Source organism: Eptesicus fuscus, chromosome 11 (genome assembly GCF_027574615.1).
Source record: "Eptesicus fuscus isolate TK198812 chromosome 11, DD_ASM_mEF_20220401, whole genome shotgun sequence".
NCBI lineage: Eukaryota > Metazoa > Chordata > Mammalia > Chiroptera > Vespertilionidae > Eptesicus > Eptesicus fuscus.
Window position 1 is genome coordinate 15,332,706 of NC_072483.1, and position 20,422 is coordinate 15,353,127.

Genomic DNA, 20,422 nt, shown 5'->3' on the forward strand with positions numbered 1-20,422 from the left:
AAGGGATACTATCAGCAATTTCTAGCAGCAAAGCTGAGAATAACTTGGAAGAGCCTTCAGATGGGTAAAAAAATAAAATAAAAGTAAGAAGAAGGAAATAAAGAAATCAATATACTCTATAGAGAGGTTTTGTACAAGTGCCCATCACTACGGTGAAGGTGGTAGGAGTCCATTAGCAGGAACACAATTTATCGACCTGGAGAACTGTTCGTCCCTGGGCTCATCCAGACCAGCACAGGGCAGAGGGGACGTGGGGGCTTCTGGGATGTGAACCTGGTCTTTCAGCCACTGATACACACCAGTGAGCTGCACTGAAAACTCCCAGATGTAAAAGAATCGCCTGTGTCATTCTTTTAAATATTTCTGTTCTCTTCAGTCAAGCCACAGACAGTAACTTAGGCCAGACAGCTGTCATCGCAGGAAACTAATCCAAACCATGCACGTGTGTCCACGTGCACATGTACAGACAGAGCCAGACCGAGCGATGGAAAGAGAGAAAGAAAAACAATCTCTCTGACCTCGGCAGTGCAAGCCGGGCGGGGCGGCTGCTTCCCCTGGGCCCACAATGGGAACCCGTAAAGGAGCACGTGGCCCGTTTAGGGCGGGTACACCAGCTGCTGTTCGTACCCTGTCACTCACAGAGGCCGGAACGAGACTACCCTTCTAAGGAAACATTGTAATTAAGTGACTCCTCTGTTAGACACTGCTGTCTGGGGCCCTGGCTCACAGCAGCACGGGACCGCCTGTCCTCTCCCGCAGCCTGCTTTTCCCATGACTCCCACATGCGTCTCAGGCCTCAGGAGGACCCTATTGAAGCTATAGGGTTGTGTCTTCTGAAATAAAAAAGGAGACACAATATACCAGCGGGAAATAATGCCAAAGATTTGGCTTGATTTAATCTCATGTAAGGAAGTATAATGGTCTTGGGTTCAAGAGAACAGCCAGGCCTGTTTTCCTTGCAGCCTGTATGTCACCAGCCACTGGAAACCGAGAGTGAGGAATTCCAGCTGAGTGTGAGGGCAAAATAAACCGAGCAGTGGGACACGCGGATCCCAAAGGCCTCTGTGCACCTTAATAATCCCAAGTCATGACTTCCCTGGACCATGAGCACATCGACTGCTCCGCCTGCCCCGGGATTGAGGTGCGGATTCACTGCTGTACATACCTGCGCAGAACAGTTGCTCCAGCGTTTAGAGCAAAACCATTACCTGGCTCCCCGCCGAGGTAAATTTAAGAACATGCGGATTGCTTCGGAGCAGGATATTCACCGACATTATCACTAGACGATTGATGAAAACTATGTAAATCTTATTTTTCACGTACAAATGAAATGACACCGGTAAGCTATCCCAGACGAATCCCTCTGGTTGGGAGGTGAGGGGCCTGGGCTCTGGGCCCACGTGACCTGGAGGAAATAACTTTTGCTGGTGGGGCCCGGCTTCTCCCCTGTAACCCGAGCTACTGCACAAAGCCAGGCTTTGGAGAGGAGGAACGTCCCGCTGCCTCCCGGGACGGCTTGTGAAGGGCCACCGAATCCTCCGGGGAGTGGCTGTCACGGACACTTCCCTTTCCCTTTCGAGGATTCTAAGACTTCTGGAAAAAGAAAAGCCATTTCAAAAAAGGGCTGGCCAATGTCAGACTAACCAAGGATCAAGGACCTCCACATGAACAGCTGCCATGAAAAGGCAAGGCCGGTCAGTAAGCGTGTGCGCCAGTCAGGCCAGCTCTAATCAGGAGGAAGAGGGGAGCTTCCGGGCAGACTGCAGAGTGTGAGCCTTCCTCCCGCAGACACTTGGATTACACATTTGAAGTCTGGGTGACGGCCAACCGGTTCATGTCATTAGAGTGAACCGAGCCCATTACCAAAGCTAGTTGGCGATCTCGGGGCTGAATGCTCTCTAAGGTCCCTGGCGATGGTGAAATTCTTCAGTCCAAATTAAGATTGATGCTGAGAAAGCGTGACTCCCAATGCACAGCAGCCCTGACTCCCCACGTGGCCGATCCTGGATGTTCTTGCTGGTGAGGCCTGGCCCTGCTTCCAGGAGTTTTAAGAAATCTGTTGGCTACCTTGCTCTTTTGTTTTATTCCCTGCGATCATCACGAATGGTTGGGTTTCGATACATCCGTGGGTTTTCATAGCATGTCCTCTGCCTGCTGAGCTACAGCGGGAAACAAGTGACTGACTGGGATCTTGGAGGCTGAATGGTGCAGAGGGCGAGGGCATGGGGTCAGCACACTCAACTGTGGGTTAAAGCACGGGCTATGCCACTTCTGCCATTAGAACTATGGGCAAACTGCTCTCAGTTCCATCACAGGGCTGCAGGGAGAACAGATTGGTTCAGTGCGTTTAAAGTGTGGGACATGGGGTGTGATCCCTTTTCGGTGCACAGTAAACACAGTTGTTCATATGGAAAATAATACCATAATTAACACATCATAATACAAGAACAAACTCAGTGTTTCATGTACTCACAACTATAAACCTACTTTTGCCAAACCCTATATAAACAGACCCCCTTTGAGGAACCAGAGGCCACACACACCCATTGCTAGACCAGCGGATCGGAAACACGTAAGGGTTTGAAGTTCTCTCAGTTTCAAGCTACCAAGTTGTGTTCTGTTTCTCCCTGGATGGCTGTATTGCTAGAGTGAGGATAAGGGAGCGTTATTCTAGGATGGTGAAGAAAAAAATGCCCCAGAACTATCTGGCTGCCCTAAAACATGCAGATTAGTCTGAGGTGTTGATATGCTGAAAAATAGCTGCAGGGAAAATTGCTTTTCTTTTAAGTTTGGTGTCAGTGGTAACACACACACACACACACACACACAACACACACACACACACAAATTGAAGAACCTGGAGAGTTATATTTTCAGTGAGTGTAACTGACTTAATGAAGATAAAATGTATTGCAGACAAAATAGGGGTTTAGCCCGATTATTGATTTCATTGCACTTGTAGAATTGAACCTATGCTTTGGAGTCACAAATGGAAGTGAGCTGAGTTTATTACTGTCACTTGAGCATCATGGAGCTAACGGAGGTACAATCTGCTCTCTTAGGGAATCCACAGAGTTTTGAGATAAATTCAATTAGTTGACTAGGACAATATTTTACATTTAATAGAAACTGATCAGTCCATGGAAATAATTTTTCCTATTACTACTGTGACCGGAAGCACACTCTGGGATCCTCCCCCAGGCCATGCAGGGTATGCCATAAAAACTGCTCTTTTGGGTGCCCAGAGAAGAGCTGACACCAGGGCGGACTTGCCTTTGTGCCCTGACAAGTGACATATTCTAAATCTGAAGAGTTATGACTATAATTTCATCTCCAGGATTATTTTTGTGACTTGGATAAATCTCTCAAGATTTCTGTTTTGACTGGGCCTCTTTAAGAGGTACATCCTGTTGAGAATTAGTTTTCTCATCTGCATGTTGGAGGCATTTTATTTCCTATATTGTGCTCTTAAAGCAGTTCTGTCACATTTGCGGCGGTTTTACAGTCCCTATAAAAACCAGGAGGCACACGCTTCTGCGGAACATGATTCTTTTGGGATCGCAGGAGCCCTGGCTCTCCTGCTGATGCTGTCTCTGAGGCACGCTCTCTCCCGGTAACATGCCCTTCTGTGTCTGGCTGCTAACTGCACCAGGTAGATTGGATTTGTGCAGCTATTTTTTGTGGCTAACATGAAGAGTCCCACTCCCCTTAATATTGTACAGACAGTTTCCTTGTCTCCTTCCCGGGGCATCATTAAACAGCCAGGCGTGAGAAGTCTTTCAGTGGGTACACACAGTGCTCCCTCTGTTCCCAAGATTGTAATTAAATGAGCACAGAGCTTCTACCAGGAGGGTGGCCACTGAGAAATTAAAGCCTTTGAAAAAAGAAAGGCATTCACATAGGTTGTGACAGAAAGCGTAAACTGTTCTTCAACATCTGTTTCTCCCCTTCTTCCACAATAATATGCCAACACATTTTCAGGGGGCACATTTCCAGAATAAAGACTGCATCTCCAGCTTCCTTACATATGGCTCTGTGGCAAAGGTCTGTCCAAGGAGGTGTAAGTAGGGAGATATGAAAGCTTTTGAAAGTATTTCTTAAAGACAGTTGGTGTGTGCCCTTTGCCCTTTCATCCCGCCCCCCCCCCCCAACTTTTCTTCCTTCCTGATGGCTGGAATGTGGATGTGATGACTGGAGCCAGAGCAGCTATGTTGGGCCATGAAGTAACCTTGGGAATGGAGGCCATATCTCACTGAATAAGAAGACAGAAGGCAGGGATAACAGGGACCCTGTGGACTTTAGGGAGCAGTGTCACCATACAGCCCTGTCCTGCCTACCTGTGGATTTGGATGCGAGAAAGAAATAACATGGTAGCTTATTTAAGCCACTATTATTTGGGATCTCTGTAATTCAAAATTAAACCTATTTCTAACTTTACATAAGTATACCGACATCTCACTACACTATGTGATGTTAATGTACAACCTGAAGCAGTTAAAATCATTTGTAGCAGGAAACATGATATTTTGACAGAAGTAGTTGGGGGAGAAAGTCTAACAAAAATAGTATCATCATGCTTCTGTAATGTAAATTTAAAATACTATTTATTTAAGTATGTCCGTGAGAAATGGTCAACCCCTAATACAATTATTTTCAACTGAAAAACAAAATGTCATAAAATATTTTGCTCTCACTGGCCACATCCTCCTGAATAAGACTTAATCTAAGATTTCCTTTTCTAGAGGAAGTTTCCACCTCATAGAGAAGTGATGGAATAAACAAAATGTGAAGGACCTAGAACTTAGTCTCTGCGAAGCACTGTGGAAAGAGATGGGAAAGGGTCAATAAAATTCACCAGCCAATTTTGGGCAATTACCTGTATTTACCGACTCTGACCCAATAACATTATGTCATATTGTCTGAGGGCAGAATAGGGGGGGTAGGAAAGACACAGGCATAGACATTACCATTTGTTTTCCCCCTAGCTTGATAAAGGGGTCACTGACAAATAGAATAATATGTCATTTATTTCATATTTCCACCACTACAGGAACTGCTCTCCATGCTTCCTTTCATACAGGGACCACAGCGGTTCTGGGAGGTGGGTGTTGCTACTCCTATTTTACAGAAGAGAAACTGAGGCCCAGAGAAACCAAATAGATTCCATAACCTCAAAGATCTCCTGCTAAATGCCGGGCTTCTGTTAATGCTGTCTGTAAGAGGCTGTTTGTTTTACAGGAATTGGAGGGATCCACCCGCCTGTTCACTGTTTGCATTTGCTAAGTGGAAACGATAGGTCTGCTACTCATCTGGGTACCTGGGAATCTTTCATCTTCAAAAGGCTTCCTATTACTTTACCGAGACCTTGAATGTTATGATTCTGTTGCTCATTGAGGTCACTCCATACACCATCTAATACACACACAATTTTAACCTAAGTGAATAAATAGAAAAGCATTGCATCTATCAATCACAATTTCCTAGTATGACAATACAAGTTCCCACCTATTCACATAGGTACTTTGAAAATAAGAAAGCCAGAAAGTGACCTACCTTTTGAGTGAGTAGAGCCTGAACAACTTGGTTGGCTACCTTTAAAAAATAAAGAAAAGAGTTGTCAGTATAATCATGAGGCTACACTCATGGACTCTAATTTAGCAGTAAGTTTCCCACAGCTTACTGTCGCTAATTAGCTCCTCATTTGCCTCTGTCCTCTACTTCCAGGAGACTGATTCTTTTCATAATAAGCCTATCCTTCTAGGTAATAGTTTGTTTTTTTCCAAAGGTGACCTTGTTGCTAATTAAGACAGTTATTCTGGAAAGAGTGTTCATACCTTGATTTTCACATTTCCATATTTGGAAAAATAATATCTTTTCACACGTAAAGTACTGCACGAAGGCTGAACAAATGATAGAGTGCAAAACACGATCCTAATTACCTGTACACAGTTTCTACACTTTGCTGATTTACAATGTCCTTTGCCTCTCCTTTCTGTTCTTTTGCTGTGGGGCTATTTCACTGCATAGAAGTACTTGCAGTAGAGACAGACTGAATGTCTGAGAAGAGGGACAACCCATTGTTTCCTGTACACTCTACTTCCCTCCTCCATGTCACATTTATGCCATCCTTTTGTCATTGCTACCTGTAATAGTCTAGTAGTTGTTTACTCCAATATCCATTTCCCCTTCCTCCTAACTAAAAAGCCCTAATTTTTTGACTGGGCATATCAAACTACATTTCCCAGCCCCCTTTGTAACTGTCACTCTGTGACAAACCTCTGGCCAGAGAGTTCTAAGAAGACTATTTTCCTGGGTTTATACCAGTAGAAAGTCTCTAAGAAGAAGGAGGCTCACCCTTCTTCCTCTTTTTTCTGTCTGGGATATGAAAGTGATGGCTGGAGCTTCAGCAGCCACCTTGACAATGGAAGTCACATATCAAATATAGTTGGGCATGAAAATAAAATAATCCTGGTCTTTATGATGCATGGAGCTATGACTATCTCTGCACTTCTATTTGAGAGGGAAATATAATAGCCTGTTATTTTGAGCTACTCCCAATGTAAAACCAAATTCTCCTATATAATAAAAGCCTAATATGCTAAGTGTCTGGTCGACTGGTCGGCCATTCAACCAATCAAAATGCAATATGCTAATGATATGCTAAGGCCACTCAACCACTCACTATGACATGCACTGACCACCAGGGGCAGATGCTCTGACTGGTTGGTTAGCTTCCTGCTGGGGTCCGGCCAATCAGGACTGAGCGAGACGAGCCGGACATGCCCTGGAACCCTCCCGTGGTCCCTCCCTGTCTAGCCAATCTCCCGCGTCCCTCCCTGGCCCTGATCATGCACTGGCCTACACCCTCTTGCAATCTGGGAACCCTCGGGGGATGTTGGAGAGCTGGTTTCGGCCTGATCTCGCAGGCCAGGCAGAGGGACCCCACTGGTGCATGAACTCATGCACCAGGCCTCTAGTATATAATATATTACCAGAACTCTAATTTTCTTCAGGTATCAGGCAGCTTGGGACATTGAGTGAAACTAGGCCCCTCTCAGCCCAACGAGGTGAGTTTCGATTAATCTAAGCCAATTTGGTAATCCCATTCCCTTATAATAACTGGCTTAAAAGTGGCCACAATTCTAGCGAAGGGCCACATGTAAAACCAATAACATCCCTGGTATTTCAAGGATCTGGCATTTTCTCCAGATAACCACTCAAAATTTCTACATCTACTTGTAGTGAAATTTCTTTTTTCTCCTGCATATTTCAAAAGCACTTCACCAAAAAAATCACTTACTAAACTTCACTTAACCTTGAAGCTTTGTACCTAATATGGCTTCTATTGATAAAATGAAGGTGGACAGGTAAATTATGTGATATTTTTCAGCCACTACATGAACATTTAGTGTGATAACTGAACCTGACAACATTAAAGATCAAGTCAGAACACTTAACTATCCTAGGTATCAGGTACTTCTCTTCCTTTGTTTCGTCATCCCTCATTTGTTCAATATAAATCTCTGGAGCACTTGCAAAGCAGGATGACTAGGATGTGTGTGTGTGTGTGTGTGTGCCTTGGTTTCCGAGGGTGCACAGCTGGTAGGAAGTTGGCAAGAACACAATTATGTCGCAGTGTGATAAGCATATAATCATTTGTTATTTCTCACATTCAACCAAAGGCGGAGGCATACACTTTCATCGTTTTCTCTTGGTAACAGATTTATTTTCGGCCACGCTGAACTGTGTGTGCTTGTATTCCTGTCTAGGATAGTGGGACAGATTGTGGGAAGAATGTTTTCAGGGAGCTTAATTGTTTCTTAACTCAATATTGATAGAACAGCACATTCTTAACAACAGCTTGCCACCAGTAAGTCTCATAGAATATTGAAATATAGGCTGCCATCAGCTTGTGGCTAGGAGGCATTCACACCACAGCAGTGCATGACTAGATTACCTATAAATGACTAGTTGAATTGTGTGCACGAGAGAGATTTTTTTTCCATCAGAATCCTTTCCAAATTTATGTTTTTGACATTAAGTAAAAAGGACAAGCCTTTTATTGAAACTATAGTTTTGAAGAAAACATATTCTTAGGTATTTCTTTTAGACCAAGTTAAAGACGCATACCCAAGAACTAGAATAGACCAAAGTAAACCACATTTTCCTTAACAGGTGCCTTTTCTTTTTCCTTTATCATTTAATTTATACGTGATCAGAATGGTGATAGATGCTAGTTAGCTCACACAAATGGACCAATAGCATAATCTTGAAAATCTTTCAATTTTTAAACATCCATTTCAATTTGTAAGTAACTGAGAAGTTAAAGTCAAACTATATATCATCTTCTTTATTCTTGGCAAATAAAACACACTGAAGAATTGAACTAGTCACGCTGCTTGAAGCGGGAACAATGTACCAAAGTTAATTCATACCATCCATAATTTAATTCTTCTGGATCTCAAACTTTGGATTTGATTTACATTCTCATAAAACTGCCCGATACCAATATTTTCTTTACTTCTACCAATTGGTCCCTCACTTAAACCAGTCTGTGGAACAGTGGCCGCATAAAGCAGCTCTCCACACGATTTACCAGGAGACAAAAATGAATGTCCTAACTGCACCAGCCCACAGGGGTAAACCCATTGTCTTTGCAATCAAGTGTGTTGCCCTACAGGCTCAACAGACTCTCTCAGACACAGTTCCTCCTGGCCTGTACGTTGGACAATTGTTTGTTCTACCTGAAAATTGAACAGAGATACACGAGTGCATTCTTTCTTTACTGACATGGGATTTTATTACCCAGAAGGACTCGCAGGCTCTTTGCGGAAGAGTGGGCAGGCGGTACAAGTGCTTTCCTGGGTGTTGTCTATGAAGACAGCGCCTGGGTTTTGGTACTACTTAACTGCATAGCTTCCCTGATGCATCAACAGAAGCCTGGTCTGGAGCCTGAGCCCTCTAATAGGTCACAAGTTGATCCCTGGGATGGCCCGTCCCCATCATGGCATTACACTTTCAGTGCTTGGGTTGCAAATAATCACACACCCGCAGGCTCAGCTAATGAGAACAAATAACAGTTCAGTGTCACCTGACAGCTTTCTTCTGCAAAGAAAGGAAGCACAGCAGCTGGGATGGCCCAGGGGGATCTGAGATGCCTGAGCAAAGCTGACAGTTCCCAGGCCCCTGGCTTGTTTTACAACCTCCCTCGGGCTCTCTGTGGACAGCATCTTGCTTTGCTCTGGGAGCTGAGCAAGGCTGTGGGTGAGACAGGGATGCCAAGGAGAGGCCCCGGTCCGCCTCTCCCGTCCTCTCAGTAAGATCTCAGACAAGCCAGCTCCCCTGACACCTGCTGGCACACACAGGTCGTTGCTCCTCCACCCTGGTGCTCCCAGGGGTCAGGATTTACCCAGTATTCACCTGCAAAGGAGAGCAGAGGGAGGAGGGGGCAGGACTGTGGAGTTGTTATTTCATTGCAAAGCATTCCCTGAGGCTGAATGAAAAGGAACCGGTTCTCAGCACTTCAGGAAGATGGTCCAGGGCTGGGGTCGGGGAGGGGGTTTGGGAGGGAGGATGTGGGTGGGTGGGGAAGGAAGGCTTTGGCAGTCCTCTCCTCACCTGGTAGTCTCACTGCCATCCTTGCACCTACTGGTGTATCATGCCAAGCCAGGGCCAGCTCACTGAGGTGATTTAATAATTGGGTGAAAAAGCACAAGCTCTGGAAAACGTGCTTTGGAGAAGGTTCCTATGCTTTTGAGCTTGACCTATTGTCCTGAGGAGCTCTGGGCCTTCACAGGAAAGCTTTGGATTCAAGTACTGCCCTTGCTGATGTTGAAGATCTACTGACATGACATGTACAGGGAGGGAAGGACTATCTACACTGTGAAAAATACAAGGGGTGGTGGACATAACCAGGGAAACCCCTCGGACAGTTCCTGATATAAAGTAGTTGCCCGGTAAATGTTAAGTCTGCACGAAGTCACTCAAACTTTAGAGAATAAAATGCAATATCAGCTTATCAGTTAGAAAAAATAAGGGGTTTTATTTGGAAAGGGAAGACATGTGTGTATGTGTATACTATGAATGTGTAAATATAAATTAGTAAGCACCTATATTATTTATTTACCCTGTAAAATACTGGGAGTAGGAGAAACTCATTTAAACATATATGTGGTATTCCAGAGAAAACTAATGTGGAAATTCATTTCCATTCATTCATTCATTCATTCAATGAATGTGCATTAAGTACCAAGTATGAGCCAAGAGTGGTACTGGGTCTTGGAGAAACGATGGGGACTAGGGCATAGGTGCTGCCCCGGGTGCTTGGGGTCTGGGGCAGGCACAGGAAGCAGATTTCTGTTGATGTCACGATCCTATCATGAAGTGAGCATCTGACCCAGGCGGGGGCCATAGAAGGACCATCTTCCCCACATCTATCCAGACACTGATGTTAAAGATGACATAGGGCCCGGATGTGGGATATGCCACGAGAGTGCACAGCTAGAGTCCACACCCCAGTCTTGGGGTACAGAACAGGAGCCAGAGGAAAAGCTCAGAGCTACTCTTCACAACCCCCTCTGTCTTATGTAGCCTGGGTTTAAAACGACTGCTGGTGCTTTTTCTTTGTCTGAACTGCATCCAAAGGCCTCATTTCCCCTGCCCCTGTGCTCTGAAGTGCAGGCATCTGGAAGCCAGGAAGAGCTACGTGGTGGCACCCTCCCTAAGGGAACGGAAGCCTGGCCAACTCCACAGTCCAAAGGAGGCAGGTTCTCCAGCGTCTGTGTGCAAAAGCCTCGCCAGGGACGGGTGTTGACATTGCCAATGGCCTCAGCCATCCTTCTGCTCGGAAAGGCCGAGTGGGGTCTGATGACCTGCATTTCAGCAATTGCTGCACATCTTCCTGACAGGGAAGGGCCCAGACACACTGGGAAGCACTGAAATAGGCTTTACATGTGCTTACTGTTGGGGAATTGGAAATAGCCCCGTTTCCACATGTGTCTGCTGTTCTTCCATCACATCCAAGTTTAGTGAAGCTTTCATCATGGAAACTTTCTAAAAATGCTCCCTAAGGCACAGCAATCGGAGAGCCTGAGGGTGGTGGTTCCTAATGTGGCTGAACATTTTACCCCCCTCACCCCCACCCCCACACTATAAACACTTTAATGTGGGGGGGGGGGGTTGGGGGACACTCCATCCACAATTAGGTAATCTCTGAGGTGTGGCCCAGACAGCAGTATTTTTAAAGCTTCCCAGGTAAGTCCCACCGGCAGATCAGAGCCAGAACCACATGCCCTTCTAAATCCCAAGTGTCACCTGCTCCAGCTTCTTCCGCTAAAGATCCCTTTCAATTCTTCCCTGCCCCGCCCTGCCCGCCCACCACTCCTCCTGCCCCCTGGTGACTGTGCTGTGTGCTCTCTCAGTCCCCAGGGCACCCCATTTCCCCATCAGCTCCCCTCACATCATTCCTGTGACTAACCACCCCCTCACTTCTGCTAAGCTGGAGGCACCCTAGGGCCTGGGGGAGGTTGACTTCCAGTAAAGATCTGTAGGACACAAGTGAATCCATCTAGTAAATGCAAGGCAGCAGTTTGAGGAGATGCTATTTTACTTACTATTTATGTGCCATTACACTTCTCTACATGGGAAGGAGTTGGCCTTAAAGGAATTGGTCAAAGCAATACTGAGAACAAACAGCAACTCACTGCTTGCCTGTAAACCTGTCTGTCAAACAGCTAGATGAAGACCTTAGATTCAGACATTATCACCTGATCCCCCAGGGAAAGTTCAAGATCAGCCCTGGGCTTTGCCTTTTTGCCTTTGTGTTGCAAGACGAGGAGATGAGGAGCCAGGTAGCAGCAGAGATGGTGGCGAAGTGGTGAAGCAAGTATGTGCACTGGCGTGTGAGCACTTGTGTGCACATGCCTGCCTAGCAAGCCTGTGTGTGTGTGTGACTGTATGTGTGTGTGTGAGTGTGAGTGTGTGTGTGTGTGTGTGTGTGTGTGTGTGTCCAGGGATGCGGGTCTGTTTTCTTCTGAATAAGCACACCCATTCATTAGAACACACAGAAGGAATTTCTGACTCCCAAGTGTTCTCCCCACGTCCTCAATATAGCCTTCATTTCCCAGAAAATAACAAGTAGTGCAAAATGGATTGAAGAACATTACAAATTTATGTTTTATCCGTCTGTGCATGTTTTCTGAAACCTACTAGCAAGGAAATAACTTACAGGAGACCTTACCTTGTTAGTTTGTCTAATTAGGATAAACAGCCTTGAAAAGAATTTCCAGTTGGCATTATTACTACATCCAAGTATCCCTCTGAGAGTGTTCTCTTACAATGCATGGAAACGGACTGCCGACCTTCATGCAATTAGTTACAAAACAACTGGCATGTGTAATCAGGGGCCCGCATTCACGAATACAAAACATTTGTATTGCTCAAAGGTGCTTCTTTGTTGCAAATCACCTCTTTGGCAACAGCTAATGTCTGCAATTAAGAACAAAGGAGCACTCCCTCTAGAAAATCCTGTCTTCAGTGAAAACTTTCTGTGAAATGATTCTGTGGGTGAAAACGTACGTTTGGCCAACACGTTCTGATGAAACCTGGAGAATGCACGCACCGGGAACAGTTTCCTTAAAGCAACGCTGTGAGCTTTTGGATTGCCGGGGAGGGGTGACTTGTAGGGGAATTGTAACAAATAAGACGTTACTGTGGTGTGATTCACATGAATTTGATTTCTGAATACAGATTAGATCTCCTTGGAAATTTCTGCGCAGGAGGTTCAAGTAAAGCTTTGCTGCTCAATACATGCGACCCAAGGACAATACCTGTCTCTTTAAACATCCTTGGATCTATTTGACCTTTCTTGCCCTAAACTCTGGTTGGACCAAGAACCTGGGGGACAGGGGTGAGAGGTGCCCAGCTGGTCTCACGGGACTCTGAGTTGTCATTTTCCCTTTTATGCCAACTTTACCTTTGGATGTTGTAGAGATTGCTGAGCCTTTTAAAGGCCTGACAGGACAGAGAAATGCAGACACCATTTTGAGCTGCATATATCAAACAATTAAAATATTAAATGCTAATTGAATTTTTTCTGGGGACCTTTTGAGATCCCTGCACCACATAGAGTAAATGTAACACCAAGTGGCCTGAGCTCTGAGGACGGCCCTCAGGCTGCAGGGTGTGTCCGTGCTACCTGGCGGCTTGCTGACACAGATCACCTGCCAGGCCCCTTGCATCTGATCCCACAGGCCTGGGTGGGGCCTGAGAATGTGTATTTCTAACAAGTTCCCAAGTGAGGCTGATGCTGCTGGTCCAGGGTGAGCCTTCAGGAATCACTGGGGCGGGAAACGCCAGCACAGGGGACTCTGAGGAGGGGCCGCTGCCAGTGTGAGGGGAGATTGGGGTATGGCGGTGATGACCTCAGAACTGGGGTTTGAGCCTGTGTTCTTTACAGTACACCCATCACCTGATGGGACACTGGGGCTGGGAGTGCTGTCTGGGGGAGGACAGGGGAAAGAAAGATCAAGAGGAGTTTGTTGGAAAAGGTTTTCCAATTCTTAGTGAGGAAGAAAAGACAAGTTATGGTGGCATTTCCACGGGTACGGTCATGGAGCCCAGTGAAACGGAGTTTTCTTATTTTCTTAACATCTGTGTCAGCTATAGCATAACAACTGTCAAACTGAATCTCCTAAAGGACATGTGCAGTTTACAGCATTGGGCAGACAACTAAGAAAGTCATCCCATTAGATGAATAACTCTGATCACCAACAAATCTCAGACGAGAGCTTGTCGGTGCGGCGAATGGCCAGTCCCGCTGGAGGTACCGCAGGAGCAGACTCCCTGACAGGGGTGTGTGGGAGAATGAGGCCCGGCCCACAACTTCAATTCCCCCCTCACCTCTCAGGAATTCTGAAACGCCCACCATCTCTGCCTTCATCTCTTCATTGCCATCCAATAACATTTCTCAAGTTTACTCTTGCACGGGCCTGTCTCCTTCCATTCCGCTCAAATGTTCTCCTTCATGTCCCTTCCTCTCCTGGAGTGTTCTCAATTATGCTGACACTTTCACTCTGGCTGATAACTGTGCACAGCGCCCACCCAGTCTATGGGGCTTAGCATTTCCAGAAATGGCATCCTGTCTGAACTGAATGCAGGCTGGGCTCGTACTTGCTGGACAGAAGAATTCATCCTACAGGGAGGCACACCCAGCTGTGCCCCAAGAACGGTGAACAATAACGGAGGGAATTCACAGGTGCCTGTACAGTGGAACAGGGAGAGGAGGGAAGTGGGAGGGGGAGGGGGAGAGAGTGACTGAGCTTCCTTCTCAACGTGCATGCTTACAACCTTCCCTCAGAGGACAAAATGCCCTGCCCTGCGGAGGCTGCGATGGACGTACATTAGGATCTCACAAAAGAAATTCTAAACGGCGCGGCCCCTCATCACGGAGCTCTCCCTCCCACTTACCTCGTCGAGGCATCGCTCGTACTGCTCCCTTTGATTCTCATTTTCCAAAGCCAATGCTGAATTCTCTGCCTGCAGCAAGAAACAAAAATAATACAAATGGATCAATGAAGCGTTGTATTACCTGACAACCCAGTCAATATAGCCACTCCACAGACCTCCTCAGGATCCGGGCAAACTTTGAGGAGAGCCTTTGACGAGTGTGTTCCGAGTACCATTGTAAACATCTCAGGGCTGACTTCTGTCTGAGCCTCGTGCGTCACCAAAATACGTCCCCACCTAAAGAACTGTGACCCTGAGATGCTGAATGCGGAGAAGCCAGCATGGGAGAGGGCCTGATGGGAGAGCGTCCTATAGAAAGATTACAATGTTCATTTCATCCTATGAAACTGTAAATGTCAGAAATGCCTTACTCCACTTCGTTAGCACCTGCCACAGCTTCATGACCCAATATGTGTGTGGACCACAGAGAAGAATCTCAGGTAAACTCACCAAAGTGTGATTCTGAATGCAAACTAAACACATTTTTCCCGTTAATCAATGACTTTGGAACTTAAGAATACAATGAGAAATTTAAGAATTGGATGATGCTTAAGCGTCCTTCTCCCTGTCTCTCTCTTATTTTAGAATTAACTGCTTTTCTGCCCCTTGGAGCCATGTGTGTATCTGAATGCTATATCAATTACTGTACCAACCGTGTCAAACTCAAAGGCTAGCACGGGCCAAATAAATGAGGCCTGTGGCCCACGGGCCATGAGTTTGACATGCTTGCTCTACGGTACTAGATAAATATGGTCACTCATTAACTATGTGGAATAATAAGGGGGAAATCAATCAGAATATGCATGTTAGATGGTAGGGGGATCATGCCATGGTGGTGTAAGAACTGCCCTCTGCATCCTGTGGCCTGGGTCCACTTCTCCCACTCTTGGCCCAGCCTGAGTTCCAAACTGTACAAGTTACTCCTCCTCATGGCTGCGACCGTGACCACCCACCCACCTCACTTCCCTAGCAATCATGGCTCTACCAGCCCCTTCCCCACAACCTCCCTGACAGGGGAGGAGGGTATAGAGCTCTGAAATAATTATTTCAAGTTTATGGTATAATGTTTAGGTGGTACATAGACCAACATGTATTCCTTTATAGTTTCTTCCTATCAATTATTTAAAAATATATATTTGGAAATAATTTCACACTTACAGATGATTTGCAAGAATAGTATGAATTGCTACTCTTTCCTCAGATGCACCAATTGTTAACATTTTGCTATCTCATTCTTTTTCATTTTTATTTTCCTGCAACTTGAAGGCAAGTTGCAAACATGATGCTCTATAGCCTTAAATACTTCAATGTATTTCCTAACAACAAAGATATTCTCTTACACAACACAATTTAGTTTTCAATGTCAGGAAGTATAACATTAATACAGTGCCACAATCTAATCTACAGTCTTTATTCCAATTTCATCCTCTGTCCCAACAATGTCGTTATAGCACGTTTCTTCCAGTTCAGAGTTCAATGCAGCATCATGCATTGCATCTATTTGTCATTCTTCCAGAATCCTTTAATCTGAAATAGTTCCTGTCTTTCATGCTGTTGACTCACCCTTTCCTTCTTTTCCTCCTTCCATCCCTCTCTCCCTCTCTCCTTTCATTTCCTCTTTCCCTCCCTCTCTTCCTTTCTCTCTCCCTCCCTCCTTACTTTTTTTTCAAAAGTAGAGGCCAGTTATTTTCTGGAGTGTTCCTAATTTGGATCTGTTTCAACTTTCTTCATGCACACCTGGCAGGGGTAGCACAGGTGATGCTGGGTCCTTCTCAGTGCATCATGGACTCATGCGATATTCACGTGTCCTCTCATTGGACAAGTTAACTTTGATCACTACGTTAAGGTGGGACCTGCCAAATATCTCCACTGTGAAGTTACTCTTTTCCTTTACAATTAATAAGTAAACCATGGGGAGGTCCTTAGAGGTGATGAAAAGAGCTTGGTCCTCATCAAACATTCATCATCGCCTGAGTTTAGCAACCACCCACGTGTCTTCCCTGAATCAGTGATAACTTTGTTTGTAAATGATGGTTTCTATCATTTCTCCACCTACATTTTTGAGTTTTCAATTAATCAAAAGAAAGTGCTTTTCCTAACCATTTATTAGAATGAGTAGTTGGATTCTTATATTATTGAAAGGATCAGAAGTTATTACTGTCAGTATTTATTTGGATGATCACATTGCCCCCATTTGGGAAGGTGAACCCCATCATGCTGTGTCCTTTTGACCTGTTTCATTAGTTTAAAATGTTTTCTTCCTTTTTGGACACATGGAAATGTTTCAGGTGCATTTGCTTTTTCCTTGCCCCATCCCTGAAATGGACCATTTCTTCAAGGAATCCTGCTTCCTCGGTGAATGCCATTTGGAAACTAAGACCTGGTGTTAATGCGTGTCAGTTGCTACAGAAGAGTCATTGCTTCCTTCACACACACACACACACACACACACACACACACACACATACACACACACACACCTCTCAACCCCAGAACAAACAATTCTTCCGTTTCCTATTTTCCTACTTGTTTCTTCTTTTTTCTAGAACATGGGCTGGCAAGATCATACTCAGTTCTTCAATCCTACAATGCATACACAATTTTTAACCACAAAAGACAGTATTAAAAAGAATTCACAACTTTTTTTTAGAATGAAGGTACATAGTGAAAATAATGTGTTCAACAATTACTAGATTGGTTCCCCAAAACATTATTGTGGTTATGCTATTTACTAGTATTTGAAATTCAGTTCACTTACATTTTTCTGATAGTATTCAAATCTACTCTCTCCTCTTCTTGTTGGCTGTATTTTTGTTTTTGATCATGGAAAAACATTAACATGATTGCAAAAGTCAAAACCACACTAAAAGGTACTCTCCATGAGGTACCCCTCCCACAACCCCATTTACAGCCACACTCTTCAGGTTCCTTACTCCTTTTGTTGTCTGACTTGAGTTGTGACTACCTAGTTACAGTCATGTCCCTTACCTCCCCCCTATTACATATGCCTCAATCACTTTCCCTCTCCCTTTTTCACCCACTTCCTACTTGCATTCTTTCTACTTTGTTGGAGAATATCACGGTCACGTACTATTCTTACACTCTTGCCCTTTCCCTTGTTTTAGCCTCCTTAATGGATGATGGTTGGGGAGGCTGGTGTTACACTTCTATTTATTTCTATACCATCATAAAATTTCCCCTCTTCCTTTTTTTCTTCACAAACACATTTCCAAATGGCACTTCTCCTACCTCCCCTTTCCTCTTTGCTTCCTTCTCTCCAGAACATGGCCTGTCTGACAGCTACCTCAGGCCTCACACGGGCCCACCCTGCCCAGAGCTGCCCGGGGAGCCAGCCGTCTGCACCTGTGGTCAGTACTGAGCATGTGCCGTGGGACCTTCTCCTCTGCTGCCATCCTCCGACGCACACCCTACAGACAGTTCTGTGGGTACTTGGTGTTCATTTTTCTACTTACAGGAATTTGAAGTCATATTGTTCTGTTTTCTGGTAATGCAGAAGGTTGTGGGTTATGTGTGGCTTTTTTGTGTGTGTTCCTGATGACTTGAATGTGTGTTGTGTTTTGGGTTTTTGTTTTTGTTTTTTTCAGATGTACTGTAAGTTTCAGATTTAGGCCAGTTTGTTCCTCGGCAATGAACCTGGAGTGAAGAGTTGAGGCAGCGTGCTGAGGGAAGATCTGTTTGCAGGTGCTCTTGCCCTAGGTCCTCTGGACCTTACTCATAGCTTGAGGCCCGGGATTCAAACCCGTTTCTTCTTCAGGTTTCAGTTCTAATCTTGGCTTCCACCTTGTCCTTCAGGGCTCCAATCCCTGTTTCAGCTACACCCCCAACTTCCTGGCCCTGAGGCGAGACTTTGCCATGTTTTTCCATTCCCTCATGGACAGATATCTGCCACACAGCTGACCCTTGGACCCTCACACTGACCCTCTGTTTGAACTTTGAAAACATTGGTCATGCACAGACTGCTCTCCTCCTCACGACCCACCCAAACCAGACTGGGAGCTGGGTCTGGCTCCTGGCTGTGCCCTCCAGGGATCGCTCAGGCTGTCACAGCGCAGCTGCTCTGGACCGCAGCGGGTAGAACCTCTGCTCTCCTCATCCGGGTGGGAGGGCTGGGTCCATGTGCCAGTTTCGTTCCATTGCCATTTACCTGGCAATACCGGGCTGTGTAACCTTCAGCAGGTCATTCAACCTTGCTGGGCTTACCGGTCTTTACCTAATAGCCCTAAGGGAACAACCTCGCCAATCTACAAAGTGACTTCCAGTTCAAATATTCAAATGCCATGATATAGCGGGGAAACCACTGGAATTCTGATTCTCGGAAACTTTTCTTAGGAGAAATGTAGCTTTTGCAAAGTCTGCTGGTTTTAGTGAGGCAATGGCATGAGGGTAATGGGAAGAGATAAAGAAGAGAATGGCAATGCCGGTTTACATTGTTTTCACTTTAAATGTCTTGGGAAAAAAATGGGTAAGGAAATAAAGCTGAAAATGGGAATTTATATGGGATGTCTGTATCGTGCTCCTACCCACAATATCACATTGCAATAACACTGCCTTCGATCTGTTTGGATAATTACAGTCATTATACCGTTTACATCGCTTGTCTCACATTTACAGCTCTGACAATCTATTGCGGGCAAGTAAATTAAACACCTAACGGGTGCTCGTGAAGACACAATAGTCACATTTATGGCTAATGTGTTCAGTTACAGAGACCAATTTAATTGATATAATCCTACACATCCCAGGGGACAATGGAGATATTAACAATTATGCCCGTGAAGTTAAAATAATCTTGAACTCATGATTTTCTTTAATCCATTTGCATTTATTAGAAATTCAGGATTAACCTGCTACTGACATGAGACAAAGGCAGGAAAAGAAAACCCTTAATTAAGTGTGATTTAAAGAAACAGTTAATATTTGTACGGCAAGGATGGGACAGATAAGCAGGGAGGGAAAGACAATGTAGTAGGTGTTACTACTGAGAATGACGGAAATGACAACACGGGCCTTCCCCGCCTTAAATAAGTGTTATTAAGCCAGTGCACCGAGAGGCTACAAGGAGAGCATCCACATGAGCACAGCACGGTCTCTCTCCTCCGCCCTTACTCTGGGCTGGGCTGAGTCCACAAGTGAGAGGACCTCCCGCCCTGTGGTTCCCCATGACTCCCAATTTAGGGACCTAAATACGTTCTGATTTCATCTTTAAAGTCCTCAAATGTCTTTATAAAATCCACATTGTTTGGCTTATTGTGCAGAATGGGTAGGCATTAATGTATATTTAAAAGGAATTATGTTACTCAGAGATCCTGCTCTGTGATTAGATAAGCTAACCAGAGCTTACAGATGGTTGAATAGACTGATGCTGCTAAACCACTGTTCTACATTAATTCTCTAAGTCAAGCATGTCAGACTCACAGCTGGCCGCGAGTTTGACATGCTTGCTAAGTGCTGATTGCGTTTAAAAAGCTCTCCACACTATAAAACAGCGCTCCCCCCCCCACATTCATATGTTGAAATCCTAATACCTGAAGCAATGGTCAGCACCTGTGGAAGGTGCTCAGGTCCTGGGGGTTGAGCCCTAGTGAATGGGGTGTGTCCTGTAAAAGGCTCTGGGAGCTTGTTAGCCACCTTCCGCATGAGAGGACGGGAGGAGGCCCAGGCCGTGAGCTGGGAAGAGGGCCCTTCCCAGAACTCGACCATGCTGACACCTGGATCTGGACTCTCAGCCTACAGAACTGAGAGGCATGTGTGTCCAAGCCACCCAGGCTATAGCCTTTGGTTACAGCAGCCGGTGCAGACTCACACAACAGCCTTTTCCAGAGGGCCAAGTGAGGAGAGTGCTACATACCAAGTCCCCTCCGCACGAAATACCATCTCCACCGTAGGCTGTTCAGTT

At 45.3% G+C, this 20,422-nt stretch overlaps 1 protein-coding gene across 1 annotated transcript in view; it reads right to left on the reverse strand.

Moving 5' to 3' along the window:
* The window catches only part of NCKAP5 (NCK associated protein 5), a 908,330-nt gene that overhangs the window by 148,567 nt on the left and 739,341 nt on the right, over positions 1-20,422 (reverse strand). The window contains exons 8-9 of the mRNA XM_054722813.1: positions 14,467-14,535; positions 5,554-5,592 (exon numbers count right to left, since the gene is read on the reverse strand). Of these exons, the coding sequence (XP_054578788.1) occupies positions 5,554-5,592; positions 14,467-14,535 (108 nt within the window). The remainder of the gene's footprint in view (positions 1-5,553; positions 5,593-14,466; positions 14,536-20,422) is intronic.